General features: G+C 34.8%; 2 protein-coding genes across 2 annotated transcripts; one reads left to right on the forward strand and one right to left on the reverse strand.

Annotated features, from left to right (window-relative positions):
* The first annotated feature begins 741 nt into the window (after nucleotides 1–741).
* Nucleotides 742–3197, forward strand: LOC114521644 (putative Ras-related protein Rab-33). Its single transcript, XM_028542144.1, has 3 exons — nucleotides 742–1264; nucleotides 2005–2108; nucleotides 2749–3197. The coding sequence occupies exons 1-3, from the start codon at nucleotides 1091–1093 to the stop codon at nucleotides 3161–3163; spliced, it is 693 nt and encodes a 230-aa protein (XP_028397945.1). The 5' UTR covers nucleotides 742–1090; the 3' UTR covers nucleotides 3164–3197.
* Nucleotides 3198–4508: 1311 nt separating this feature from the next.
* On the reverse strand, nucleotides 4509–15195 carry LOC114521469 (WD repeat-containing protein 64-like). Its single transcript, XM_028541932.1, has 37 exons — nucleotides 14813–15195; nucleotides 14023–14076; nucleotides 13664–13747; nucleotides 13503–13568; nucleotides 13176–13244; nucleotides 12986–13087; nucleotides 12788–12841; nucleotides 12598–12680; nucleotides 12421–12513; nucleotides 12219–12264; nucleotides 11886–11932; nucleotides 11696–11782; nucleotides 11449–11479; nucleotides 11202–11271; nucleotides 10910–11116; nucleotides 10656–10698; nucleotides 10454–10559; nucleotides 10226–10301; nucleotides 9991–10069; nucleotides 9725–9824; nucleotides 8991–9097; nucleotides 8617–8696; nucleotides 8464–8518; nucleotides 8336–8381; nucleotides 8058–8117; nucleotides 7549–7629; nucleotides 7371–7446; nucleotides 7147–7239; nucleotides 7000–7058; nucleotides 6852–6921; nucleotides 6693–6758; nucleotides 6576–6615; nucleotides 6343–6431; nucleotides 6061–6266; nucleotides 5790–5839; nucleotides 5649–5714; nucleotides 4509–5435 (listed from the first exon to the last, which is right to left on the reverse strand). The coding sequence occupies exons 1-37, from the start codon at nucleotides 15140–15142 to the stop codon at nucleotides 5282–5284; spliced, it is 3225 nt and encodes a 1074-aa protein (XP_028397733.1). The 5' UTR covers nucleotides 15143–15195; the 3' UTR covers nucleotides 4509–5281.
* Between the last annotated feature and the right edge of the window lie 85 nt (nucleotides 15196–15280).

Consider the following 15280-nt stretch of genomic DNA (forward strand, 5'->3'; position numbering starts at 1 on the left):
ACGAGCAAGTGAACGTGTCAAAAAACTTGTCAAGGAAAACTTGCTCGTCTGTGCGGGGCTTAAAGGAGCTATTGCCTGTTGGAGGCCATCTTTAGTCTTAATGTTTTCTCATTCAGTTTTGACCTTTCGTACCAAAATACAGTGTGTTCCCCGAAAAAAATACCCTTAACAACAAAAGAATTGTTTCAGTTGAGGCCTGAGGGTACTTTTTTGGGACACACGGACACGGTAGAGAAAAAATGAGTTCATACAGGATCGTTGAAAAATCTTGGTGAAAATCAACATATTTCATTTTCACCTCAAACAAAAGAAAAAGCCATTAATCGTGAATACGTCGAGGGTGATTCTTGTTTCTAAACGGTGCGTGGTCAATCACAATGCATATGTCACAACAGGCGTGGGTGGTAATGATGTTCAATTTCTATAGCGTCTTTACAGGATCAGGTGAAATTTTCACCACGATTTTTGATCGAGCTTACATTTCCTTACCTTTTCTTTACATATTACTATTAAAATAGGGTAGTGTCGCAGCTCCTCGCCAGAATGATTTTCATTGTCTGAACTTTACAATTCATTTCTGTTTCAACCAATAGCATAGCTTCGTTCTTTAGAAAGCATAGAAAAGCGTTATCCAATTGGGCGAAAGCTTCCGAGCACTGCGACATGTCCCTCAGTAAAATATATTGAAAAATGATCAACAACGAAAAACCTGATCTATCAAACTGTAAAAAATTGCACTTGTTGCTCAAGTAATTTACGCACAATAGCACATTGAAGTTAGGTTACCATTTTTTATTAGATACACCCAGACCCACACCAGCCAAGTTCCAACCAGTGAAAGTGACCATGTAGAGCTCACTGGTTACTGGTTCCATTCCGTTCCAACATTTTTATGAGCCTGCATTCGAAGTGTCAGTGGAAGAATTTCAACGAGTCAGAATAAAAGGATTCATAAAAGGAAGAGGATTGTTTACTGTTTTCTTACCAGGATTGTCCTGGAAAGTTCACGATGATTCTTCAATCCTCGTTAGTAGTGTTTCAATTTCTTGAGTTAGATAGGTAGACTAGTTTTTTATGATCTAGTGCCACGATGAATAACACACAACTTCAGACATTCAAGATCGTTATTATAGGAGACAGCTTTACTGGCAAGACTAGTCTTGCTTGTCGATTATGTACTGGCAAGTTCTACGAAAAACTTGAAACAACGATTGGTGTTGATTTCTTTGATAAAACTATCGACGTTAAAGGCGAACAAGTCAAGGTAAATGAGAATAGTTTCGTGCTAGAAATGTTGTTGAATATATTTGTGATCATTAAAGCATTAAGATGAAGCTAGATTACGACAGTAATTAGCCATCAAGATAATCCATGATACTCTTGACGTTCATATAATTCTGATTCATTTTATCGAGGTTAGGTTACATTATTGGATTGACTGTGCAATATTAATCAAAATTAGTCAAAAATTTTTATTCATTTCACTGAAAACGTAATATTACACCTGGTTATACAACTTACAACACTGATAAATGTTTAGCATGTTAGAACTCATATAAGCCTGGTCTATGAAGCAAATCAGTTTGCTTAATTTACACGCAATAAGCCATGTTTATACTACAAGGCTTAGCTTTCAACTCAATTATCTGCAAGGTAAACACACTTTGGCAATGATGATGATGGCAAATAACCATGGTGATTAATTGTCTTCAAAATGGTAGTGCATAAGGACTCAGGGGCTGGTTGTATCAAGCCCATTTAGCTTAAACAGTGGATAAGTCAATGATGGTGCTTCCCTGAGTTAATAACTATAGGCAAGCTGAAACATGAGCTTAACTCTGGTGAGAATTAAACCCTCAACCTCTTGTTTGCCAGTCCAATACTCTTCCAACTGTGAAGCTATACTATGTAGGTCGATTAGGATGGTTCAAATAGGTGATATTCAGAACCCAATGTATCCAGCATATTTTCACTCGCTAATAAACTCCTTAAATTGTCTTCTAGCTTCAAGTGTGGGATTCTGCTGGTCAGGAAAGATTTCGAAAAAGTATGACGATTCATTACTACCGGAATGTTGATGCCATTGTATTTGTTTATGACATCACAAGGTTTGTATCATTTGAAGGTTGCTATCGTAACTTATGTTTTTCTTTTCATTCATTCACATTGTCTTTACCCATCATTTAATAAAGGAAGCTGCACACTCAAATATTCCATAATATTTTGTACATGTAAAACTTTAAAACTGTTTGTATAGCTTTAGCTTGCATATTGCTTTCCAACACTTTCTAGTTGTGATTTTGACAATCTGCGGGGCATTAATTGAAAGTATATTTTCACATGAAATCTGTTATTTTGCCACAACTTACTACAACATTAGTTGCGGTGTGGAATCATAAATGAAAAAGAATACACCTTTCACCTCATAATAGAGTGGAGAGGCTGGAAGGTGACTATTACATGTGTGAGATACTGATATTAGCAATCTCATTGTTTATATAGTTTAATTATTACTGCTGGGATATTAACAATGCATATAAACCTATAATATACTGAGTATAGGTCAGTGTTCTAGATATACTGTATCTGAATTTTTCAGACACTTCATTTATTCTACTCACGAGGTTTCAATGCATATACATGTAGATAGTAAACTTCTGTTTTTTAACACATGGTCTAATAGATTAATTGCTTTGAGAAATTCAGTTTAAAGATCAAGATCCAAAAATAATGGTTTTCCTTCTTTAGTGAACCATCATTTCAGAGTTTAACATTGTGGGTTGAGGAATATAAACATTATACCATTCCAGACAAAGTTGTCAAAATTTTGATTGGAAATAAAAGTGATTTAGTAACATCAAAAAGAGTGCAATCCAAAGTTGCTAAAGAATTTGCAGAACAATATAGCATGGCGTTTCATGAGGTATCAAGCAAAGATGATGATGATAAACAAAATATTGAGGCAATATTCACATCTCTTGCTGAAAAATTATACGAAGAGAAACCTGTTGTTTTAAAGCCGAAAGATTTAAGTCCGCAGACAAGTGCTGAAAGCAGAACAGGAAGTCTTCAATCAAGAGAATCTGAAAGGAATGTGGACCTTATGAAGGACAAAGAAAAATCAGGAAAGGAAAAGAAGAAATGTTGTGGTTCAGGTTCCTAGAGTATAATTTGGGACTTGTCTAGCTAATTAATACGTTTATGTCATAAAAGCAGATGCATCAATAACACCTCAAAACCACACTATAGAAAAATAACACAAGGTACAAAATAGGGAAAGTACAATTTTTGCCATAGACCGCCTACAGGAATTTGATCTACGTTATACAGTTTGTCGTTCAAACATCACAGCCGTGAAATTGGAGCAGTACTGTAGTAGGTTTTATCAACGAGGGAAACGAGGGTCATATGAACCCAAGACTTAAACTTACTGACAAGATTTAATAAAACTTTGTTTCCCGTCGTTTTCAAATACGTTTATGGTAGGAAAAACGTTCTCATGACGTCATTGTGCACTAAAAGATTATCCTCAACATTTTACAACACTGAATGCAATCGTTAAATTTAAGAAAACGTGTTTATAATTAGGGATTGGGATAGGTAATGTTAATTTGAATAGACTGTGAATATAAAAATACCAATATTGGAATAGAATTTTATTAATTTTGTATTTAATTTATACCTAGAATTTATCGTACGTAAAATTGTGTATTATGGATTTATTTAAAATTGCAATATGTTGCACGTGAGCAAAATTTTTACCTCGTCTGTTTTAGATAAAAAAAATTAGGGTTTTCTTGGTGCATATTATAACTAAAGACCATGCAAAGTGTAATTTCTTTATACCGACAAGCTGATATCCGTATCTCTATCAAAGAGAAAACTATTGAAAAACTTTAAAAAGTTCAATTTTTCTTCTGAGTACACATTCTGCAATCTTTTGACAGCTAGTCATACACTATGCCAGCTGTGAAAGTGCGCGTCATGACGTCACTGGTTCGTAAATTACCATGGTTTGCGTATAATCATGATAAACGCTTTTTTAAGAACTTTAGGCTCTCTTTTCGCACGTCTCTAAAGATATATGCCGTCATCCAATTGTGGTACTACGAAACCATCATTCAGCCGATGACCAGAAATGAAGGTCTGTAAGGAGCCCTTGAACGAAGATGAAGAGACAAAATTCCAAGCCGCTTGGAAATGACTCAAACATAAAATTTGGAATTTATTAAAACACAAGAATGAAATCGGGCTGTTTGAAAAAATTAATCGTCATACATTTTATAAGCTTGTGCACAGTCACAGTTTTAGGATTGTTATTGCATACATGGTGTGTAGTTTTTAGTTTCTCATGTTTCCAACACCTCCAACTTCGTACCCAGGGTTTGAGCTGTGGAACGGAGGTAATAAGTTACTGAAATAAGAGGAGCACGTCCTCCAGGAGTTATTATATAGTTCAGTACCATGAGCACAGTGACAGTCAAAGTTTTAGGATTGTTACTACATGGTCTAAAGTTTTTTTAGTCCCTTATCTCTCCAACCTCCAATGAACTTTTACAACTGGACTATTGAACAATAAATAGCCGATGTATCTATAATTTACATTTTTTTATATACATACACATATACATTTTTATATTTATAGCAATTAAATTAATAACGTTACCAGTTTTACTGTATGCATGGTAAGTTACCATATGTCCATATTTCTACAGAATGCATAACACTCGTGGGGTTTTTTCCTATTTTTTATAATTTTTTCCGTGCAGTAGGTTCACTATTTTGCTTGTTACCAAACAGAAATTACTTGCTGTTTTCTTGTTGACATTTATTGGTATTTCATATTTTACACTCTTTCACCAACGCAACAAAAGCCCTACTCTATAGGTTTTTTGTTGCCTTGATCAAAGTCGGAGAGAATTAAGGATAAAAGTTAAATAATCGTCATCAACTAAAGCGCCAGCAAAATAAAAAAAAAAACACGCAAACAGCGGAGAGTAACATGGTGCGTACTAATCATTGCCTATAGCAAAATGACTAACATTGCAATGCAAAATAAACGTACAATAAGTATGTAGTTCAACCCATTGTAAGATTACTTGCAGATGAGATCCATCTGCTGTATAAATAAGGGTTATATATCTAAAATATAGGGGAAGCGAGACTTAGTGTAAAAGATGTTTAATGCCCTGGCTGTGTAATTATAATAAATAATCTATTGTTTTTTGTACACTACTAATTGTTATCTCTTTTTGATTCATATTTGCTGGTACATTTTGATTTAAAATTTGATATCAAAAGGATCGTTAATAAAGGATGTATCGGGTGGTGGGGGGATAGGAGGGGTTACTTCCAGGTCATAACAGGTAAGCGATTGGTAAGCATTTGGACCGTCTGAAGCTTGAGGCTTTCTTCGTAATCTTTCGTGACGAAGTCTGTTGAAAATAAAAGGTTTTGAGAATTATAGAGTCATTAGTAAGATGAAGTTTCCCATGCATTGTAACGTCAATAAGATAGGCATTTCTGGTTGTTTTTTCAATCGAAACTCAGAACCTCATAAGCGAATAGAACCTAATAAGATACATTCCAAGGTCAGAGAACCTCTCTGAGATTCTAAAGCACTCCTACAAAATTACTACCAAACCAACCTTTTTCCCATTCCACTCTTCCAAACTCTATCTTTCAATTCCTTAGCGATTTCGTGATCATCAGGACTGCGAATTTATATGAAAAACTGTTTCAGGATTTACCGGCAAGATTAAGAAATTTGATCATAGTATATACCATACCTCTGAGCTGGATAATCACTGTTCATAGAACCTCGCCCCTGCATGTTCGCCTGAGATTTGAGAATATCATAAAATATTATAATTCATGCTTGGAAACAAATCAAAGATTCAGTATGAGTAATGATTTACGCCATTATTAGCATTGTACACATGAAGCGTTTTGTTCGATATTGAAACGAACTTATTGGTAATCAAGGCAAGCAGAACGCGTGTAGCGCAAAATTTAGAGGAATTTTAATCGATCTTCATGGTTCATACAACAAAATCTTACCTCTCTTCCAATGCCTACAGTCTCCATTTCATGTTCACCATCAAGATCTTCATTATCCTCAATGATATCGATGGACTCTTCATCACTTTCAAATATGGGTAGTTTAGGAATACTTTTAGGATCCACAAGAACATCATAGGGTACCATGGGGTGTTGATATGATATTTCTTGATGAATATCCCACATTTTAGGCTGACCAAACGTTCCTTCGCAAAACAATCACACGATTATATTCTTGTTAAAGGAATTTTGTAGATGGAACAAATAGTTTTAATTTCCTACCAATAAAATGTCCATTTAACGTCCACATTCGAACCGTGCAATCCACTGATGACGTCAGTAAAACATGGTACTCTTCTGAAATATCCAAACTGTAAAAAAATTTAGTGAAGTGAATCAACAAACTTTTCATCACTTTTAAACATCAATTTAACCATGCAATATTACACATTAAGTATTGCTACTAGCTGACACAATTTCATACGACACTTAACCTTGATAACTCGATTAAATACCTCGTGATTTCTTGGACATGGGCCCTCCAAGATTGTGTTCCTTAATTAGAAAAAGTTATTTCTACAATATATATCAAACACGTTATGATGAACTATGAAATATGTGCTGACACTTACGTTTAGGAGAATCGTCAGATTTTTCATACAAACAATAATTTTCTATGTCCCAAACAGTCACAAATCCTGCAATGAGAACACAAAAGTTGTGATACAGAACACTGCAGTTAACATGAGCGATATTAACTACAGTCTTTTCACAATGTGCAATATGCTTACCTCCATGGTCAGACGTGACTAATATCGTGTTAGCTTTATCGGTAACCATCGCAGTGACTTCAAAATTTGTCTGGAACGACAGAATGAAGAAAAGACTGAGTCAACGCACTTCATAATATAATTCGAAGTGTACTTAGGAAAGAATTACCGGTGATATCGTGCCGTAAAGTGACCCTCCATTGTAAACATTCCAGAAATGAACTATTCCTGAATAAGGCAACAAAATGATTTATATTTAACAGAATCCGGACAGATGGTTTTATTTGCGTTTGCCCTTGATGTTAATTAAGCTCACCTTGAGGTCCACTGGTAACAAGTATTGCTGACGACTTATTCCCAGCTCTGCACCTTAGGAACACCAATGAACTGACAGCATTCGCTCCACTACCTGAAAAGAACGACAACTTATAAAGTCGTCTGATATTTAATCCTCAAGCATTCAATAGTGTTTTTTTCTCATAAAAAAAACATATTAATTGGTAATTGTGACGAGCACTTTAAACCCTAAAATGTTCTTACCTTGAGGTTTATCCATTTGAAACGGAGAACGGATATGGCAAAATATATGCCCTGAAACCATATTCCAAACTATAACCTACAAGACAGTTGGTGTTGAGTTTTGTGGGTGGTAAATTTCACAAAATAATAAATCATATTAAAATTTCTGAAAAGTTAAATATAAGCTTGGACTATCAACCTCGCCATCAAAACTGGATGTTGCTAGCAAATTAGGAGGACACGACACTACAGATAAAATATCTTCTTGATGCCCATTTGTCTACGAAATTAGAAAAAAACACAGGGAAAGTAGCTATATTATTATCACTATAAGAGGAAACACAAGAGAAGACACTGGGTCTATTATAACAAACGCATTGGTACATGCATGGGAGATATCATACAGTATAACGCAGAGGAAAAGAATGCGAATGCAATGTTATTATCATTCAACAATAAAACTCAATGAAAGAGACTGCTTCTGACATGCAGAAACATTCATCTTAGAATTAAAGTCCTTTATTGAAATTCTTACTTTGCAAGACTATATTGTATACAGAAATTCAACTATGATAGAAAAAATATTGTATACATGCAGTACCCAGGTGGTTATAAATATATGATATATCATCTTATAACCACCCTGACAGCTAGCAGATTATATGAAACTATATGAAAGCTGCATGACTGTTTTTAAATTGAACTCACCAAGTCATCATCCCATCTTATATATGGTCGTTGAACATGATGAAAATCTGATGTGTCATCCTATATGTGCAATATAAGAACAAAGTTCCGATATAAATAAATTAGACAGCAGGTACATCACGCAGGTATTTAATATTGCAAAGCTTTCGGTCCGTTAACCTTCTTCACCAGTGCGGCTATACTTGTGAACACATTTTTTAAAGTTCTTTCAGTATTGCTCATCATGCACTACAAGCATGCCTGAATTAGGCTAATAAAGTATAATTATGAAGACTTACAAGAAAAACGTTTATTGTTCTGTCCCATCCTACGGATATGATATATCTAGAGCAAGTGATAAATCGACAAAAGTCTTATAAAGAAGCATCGCTTCAAAAGAATGTTCATCGGGGTCAAAAAACTTTACCTATTTCTATTCATTACAACATATGTTAATGATGCTACTTCATCAATATCTTCATCTGAAATATACCAGAGTTTGACATTTAATTTTGCAACACTTTTGCATGATTATCCATGCATGTATACGGCTGTCGGTTCTTGTTCATAATGTACTAACCTTTTTCCAATGTCCGCAGACAATGGCCATTGTTATAATTCCAAATTTTTAACCGCCCATCCCTCCCTCCGGTAATTAACCTGCATAGAAAATATTGAAAGTTTAGGACTGGGGTAATCTAGATTTTAATCAAATAAAAACAATATTTCTGGACGGCTGACGAAACGCAGTATTTAACGGAGGAGGCGTAATTTCAAAGATGAATATAAAATAAACTGATTAACTTTCTCTTGCAACTTCTTGTAAGAATTTATTATTATTGTTTTTAAAAAAACAATATTCTGAATGATCGTTAGGATTTCACGTATCTTCGCGGCTACTTTGTTCATGACCTAATTATATGGTGTTAGTGATTACATTTTATATTTTCTAACCTTCTTTCACTTGAATCAAAAGCTAAACACGTGACACCGCTACTTCCATGAGCTTCACTAAATTCAAACACTTGGTTGCCTGTTCCAATGTCCCAAACTTTAATCACCTATAACAAGGAACAGCAGCTCAATACTGTACCATCACAGTGCATGCATGTTAAATACAGTACCATCACAGTGCATGCATGTTAAATACAGTACCATCACAGTGCATGCATGTTAAATACAGTACCATCACAGTGCATGCATGTTAAATACTGTACCATCACAGTGCATGCATGTTAAATACTGTAACATCACAGTGCATGCATGTTAAATACTGTACCATCACAGTGCATGCATGTTAAATACTGCACCATCACAGTGCATGCATGTTAAATACTGTACCATCACAGTGCATGCATGTTAAATACTGTACAATCACATTGCATGCATGTTAAATACTGTACCATCACAGTGCATGCATGTTAAATACTGTACCATCACAGTGCATGCATGTTAAATACTGCACCATCACAGTGCATGCATGTTAAATACTGTACCATCACATTGCATGCATGTTAAATACTGTACCATCACAGTGCATGCATGTTAAATACTGTACCACCATCACATTGCATGCATGTTAAGAAAAGCTAAAAGATTACAACATATACAATAATTCGTATATACTATATTTTACTGATTTGTATATCCGGTACAAAATTAACATACAATATTTTGTAATGGCTTACCGATCCCTCAGAGGCAGTCACAACATGTTTAAAACTTTTGTTGAATTTTGCACAGTAAACGGGTTCTTTGTGTGTCATGGTCAAGTCCGATGACGTTAGTCTAATTAAAAAAGCAGAATAGTAATAATGCTTTTACTCTTTCTCAGGCATTGTTATTCTTTTTTAAAAATGCTTGTCAATCATTGGAATTAGGCCTATATACTAGCTATATCTAGGTAAATAGTAATTTTAACAGTTAACTGACGTAAATTTAACAGGTAACATACCTACTCTTCAGCATTAGCAATCCAACATGGTCAGAAGTTGCTATAGCAACTGTCTTATTGAAAAAATTATAATGAACAGCTATGAAACCAAATTAAGTATTTGTATTAGCAATCTTACACAGTCTAAATTATAAAACCAATTATGAACAAATTTCACTACTTTATGAATGTCGCACACCTGGGGCTGGTTGTTCGAAGTCAAAGGGAATAATAATAACAACAATTATATTCAGACCTGCTAAATCTCCCCGTATTTTATGAGCTTTTCCACCAACACTGTACAACACACTCTGATCGTTAAGATCCCACACCTAAAACAAGATCATAAACTTTCATTTTCCAGACGCTGTCATACACTCAAATTCACACTGCATGAGTTCACTACAGTCTTATCAAGCTAAACTAAACCTACTATGAGCGAAAATATCTATAGAAATAACACTGTTTATTTATAGAATAATACCTTAACGGTCTTGTCCGTAGATACACTGAAAATACGACTGTCTTCAGTTGAAACATACAGATAGCAAATGGGAGCTGTATGTCCGCGAAGTATTCCTGTTGGTTTGCTGGAATGAAAGAAAATATTATGGTTATCTAGAGTCGGTTAAATTTTATATGATATATCTTATCATTTCCTTTTTATACTCGAAGATGAAACTCACCTTGGAACATATGGATTCCACAAGCGAATAAGACGATCCATACCTACAAAAAATTAGGATATCATCAACAGAGTATAATAATAAAAACTGAAGTCGGGCAGGGCTGTAAAAGAGACTTTTCATGAGTTTAAATCTTTGAACACGCACATTCATCCATCAATTTAGATACGTTGGATATTTTAAATATTCTCATCTTTTCCTTATACGATTTTTTACAGGTTTTTACCAATTAGAGTATACATTAATTATCTCACCACCAGTAACAATGACATTCTTTTCTCGTGAAAAATCGAACGTCTTAACTCCCTTATAGATTCTAAAGACGGTTTGATCAGCATCTTGACGTCGTCTCGGTTGATTATCTCTTCCTGCTGCGCCATGAAATACTTTCTTCTGTCCTCCAACATGTCCCTGTTGATCTCGCACAGCTGACTCCACGTATGTGCTTCCGATTGTTTGGCCTGCGTGAAAGATGCACAATTGAGTGTTTCAATTCCGCTATAATGTCTCCAATAAATGACGTGACGTGTATGATTGCATACCCACCAATAACCAAAGCAGTATTTGGATCATTAGAGCAGGAAATGACAGCGCGAAGTGACTCATAGTACCTTAACTAAAGAAAAGACCGTGAACGCTATGCGTCTACCACCCTGTAGCTACAGAAACAACTACCTTTGCTAGTAGGCAGGATTACATGACCTTATATACTACTTAATGCTGTACATGCATTGCAACAGAACTTGCTCATGCATAGTGCAACATGAACCATATACTCAATCCATGCATGTACCTGGGAAACCCAATCGTCGTGAACTTTCCATCTGCAACAAATATTTACATATAACTTTATTGTGCATTCAGATCGACTGTTTCAAACCGATTATCTTTTATAGGTAGTTTATGCTGGATATAAAAGCAAGCAATAAAATTGTGGGGTTATTAAACAGCGCGGTAGTAGCAAAACCACTTTAGTTGATTAAAAAGCTTCAGTATGTACATGGTTGGCAGATTGACTCGAGACATACTATATAACCCACCTCACAAATTTTATATTTTCAGAACTAATGACACTATCAACATTAACATTCGCCATTCCATCCACCTTTGGCATCTTTTTCCACGTTCTATAATAATTCAACAGATATATATTACAATTTAAACTCCATAATTACAGGTTGATTAATGAGGAACGTAATTTTACAAACTAGTATTTTATATCTGAGTTACCTTAATGATTCACCGGTTGATGAAAGAATAAATATACTAATGCAGCCCTGCAAGGAAAGAAATCCTTGAAACTTTGAGTAACGAAACTTTATGTAAATGCAACAATGAAGTGACGGCATTGCATGGTTCGAATCATGATAAAAAATCTTTATCATTGAGATATCGAGCAGATCAGCAGAATATTATTTCACACAACAAGTATGCCTCTGTGTTTTCCCTGCGTCTTGCGTAACGAAAAAAGTGTTCATTCATTTGGACGGCATGTCTCATTCTTTTCCTTTGAAAATCAAAGGCGTGAGCTACCAGAGAAAAGATAACATTCTGTATTCCTACCTGACTATCACCATACATAATGACACATTCATCCTGGCCAGTCGAACTAAATGGAGTAATACTTAAAAATATATACGAAACACATTGCATACCGTAAGCGGTACCCATGATGCCTACACTTTTGACTTTCACTTTTTTTGTCGGAACTATACTCATTTCTCTTTAAGGATAAGTCTTATTTCATCGTTATTTGACAACTCACCAATATTCTAATTTTAGTGGAGTTGTTTCTAAACCACTTATTTGACAGTAGGGCTCAAATGTTGACAACTCGTGAAACTGTATCTCCCGGTCACTGAAGGAATAAAAAAATTAAGATGAACACGTCACAAATCAAAGGATGGTGGGGACAGATAGGAGTATATAAATATGATCCTACCCAGTGGAAATGATGAGTTTGTTATATTGAGGCATTAAAACGAAATCTGTGATCCATTTCGCTTTTTTAGAAGATGTTTCGATCTAAAGCAATGCAAGAAAACATTTTTATAGCATTAAAATTTACAATTATATTTTAAAATTTATACCGTACCATAAATTAAAATTGTATGATTTATAAAAAGACTTACATGTTTTGATCTTTTAAAATCTAGAGAAGGTGACCAAAAAGACACCATTCCATCCTGAGGAGTGAAAAAGTCACTTAATTATAAATTTATTTTATTAATCATGGCAAGAACAGCTATAACAAAACCTGATTATCTTCTGGGAAAATGTTTGGTGAACAGATGAAAAATTTCAAGAAATTATACATATCTGCTCCTAACCTGACTAACACAAAGTGAGGTGTTATCTGAAGTGTGACATATTGTCAGTACTTGCTCACGATGTGGTGAGTTCTCAGTGGTTGCCGGGATGTGAAATGCCGTCTGCCATAAAAAAAAGTAGTTAATACTACTAAGACAAAGTTAATGAAATGGCATTCCGAATATCTATATCGAAATTAGTTCAATTAACCTCTTTAGATCGAAGATATGATTCCTCTTTCTCAGCATACTCTAACTGCATATAAGTACAAAATTCATCCTAAAAAATATGTGGTTTATTATGTTTTTATTTGGTTTATACATACTTTTATACCTCATTAGTGGAATATATGATAGGGAATTGACTGTGTTGCCATTGTATTTTTTATACTATCGCCTGAATATTCAAATGACAAATGAATGCATGCTGTCTGACACATACAGTCCGCATTTTCTTAACTAGTTTATGTAGATCGCCAGCTGGCATGGCGCGGTCTGCAAGAGAATTTTATTGCAAGGTTTGATTATTTAACTGTACCCAGTTGATTTCACCATCTGATGAAGAATCAATTTTCATAAATAATTCTGTAACCTGGTCTTCGCTCTGGAAAAAGTGGACGAAATTTTCAATGACTATGAAGTCACTACTCAACCTGTAATGATTATATCACACAGTTTCTACATCCATATCAAGTATACCTTTCCCTTTAAGCCAAGAAATTGTTGGAATATAACTTTAAATTCCTCAAGGTCAAGTGTTCCGCTATTATCAACATCGCCTTCCTAATGTGGACAAAGAAAAGAGATTAAATGTGAAAACATTTGGGGATAGGGCTGAATAACACGTCACACGTTTGGCCATTGATCCAATTTGGCAGTTTTTGATACCCAAGCTTGCATGCTTGTCAAACTCTATGCTAGCTATACTCATATGTACTACGGCTCATTTGCCAGCTAGGCCTCAGGTTGAGATCTGCAGTGCATATGAGACCTAGCTCACATACATATATAGTATTTCTCCCTAATAATCACAAATACAATAAATTATAAATATTCACCTCGAATGCTTTCCTCATTTTATTCAACTGTTCAAGTGTTATTTGGTCTTCCAACTAAAATGGTGTAATTTTAATACCATACTGAATGAGTCATTGTATTATATATATATTATTGAACTCTAAAACCATGAAAATAATATTAATGTTAAATTTTCTCTTCTATGGAAGATTAACAGGTTGAATATAATAGCAGTATCACACTGACAAGGCACTATGCTCTAACTATGTAGAGTGTAGACCCAGTCTAGGAGACCACAATTTACAACATCATTTCATTTAATTGACACTTGTGATCGATTAATATGTTTGAAACTGATTTGGAGAATGTTCTATGTGCTGGCTATTTTTTTTGATAGCAGAAAACTAGCAGACTTATTGAGGAACAAGTACATATTCAACAGCCCCTGCAACCACCCCCTACCTTTGTAGTATGTATTCATGAACAACAATTAACAATCTATCAACAAGCCCAGCTAGCATGACCACCATTTGCATTTCGAACATGCAAAAATTTTATAGTGACATACTTTGTTTATTCTAATTTCCAGCTGCATGCACTCACTGCCACATCTGCTACAATCATGGATGTTATGGATATATTGTATTGTCTAATTGTCATGGATTAAATATATTCCATAACGATCGAGAACCATAACAAAGATATCTTAATGTCGTGATAACATATCAGACAAAATTATGTTTAAAATTTAGTTGAAATTACTATGAAGTAGTATTCTATGTTTGGAAACAATATGCAATGTTATATAATGCAATAGAAATAATGAAATACCTTTTGCGTTAATTTCTGACCAGCTGCTGTCAAAGGACGTTTAATTTTGTCATGATCTAGCTCAGAAAACGTTGCCCTTCTTCCAAGAACTCCTTTTAAATCATGATCTGGTATTCCACCGTGTACTTGTCGCCCTCTAACTGAGGATGAAGTCAATGTCCCAGGAACGTGATGGCGTGATGTGAGAAATGTAGGATCAAAACCAACTTCTGTTTTTACCGGTGCTGTCGTTGGACGTAACTCATCAACCACATGACTCACTTCTTTAGATTGCAATAGACCTGAAGCCGTCGAAGGACGAACTTTTTTTGTGTGTTTCATCGACGGCATTGCGATACAATCCCTATCAATAAGCAGTCATGCATTCTTCGACTTCAAGAGTCAGAAATTTCTTTCCTAATTGATAGTAATTATAGAAACAAACAAATAACTAGTTCTGATTGGTCGGGTGTTGCCAAGGCAACAGTT

Source organism: Dendronephthya gigantea, unplaced genomic scaffold, assembly GCF_004324835.1.
Source record: "Dendronephthya gigantea isolate DGI-Jeju-01 unplaced genomic scaffold, DenGig_1.0 000020F, whole genome shotgun sequence".
Taxonomy (NCBI): Eukaryota; Metazoa; Cnidaria; class Anthozoa; order Malacalcyonacea; family Nephtheidae; genus Dendronephthya; species Dendronephthya gigantea.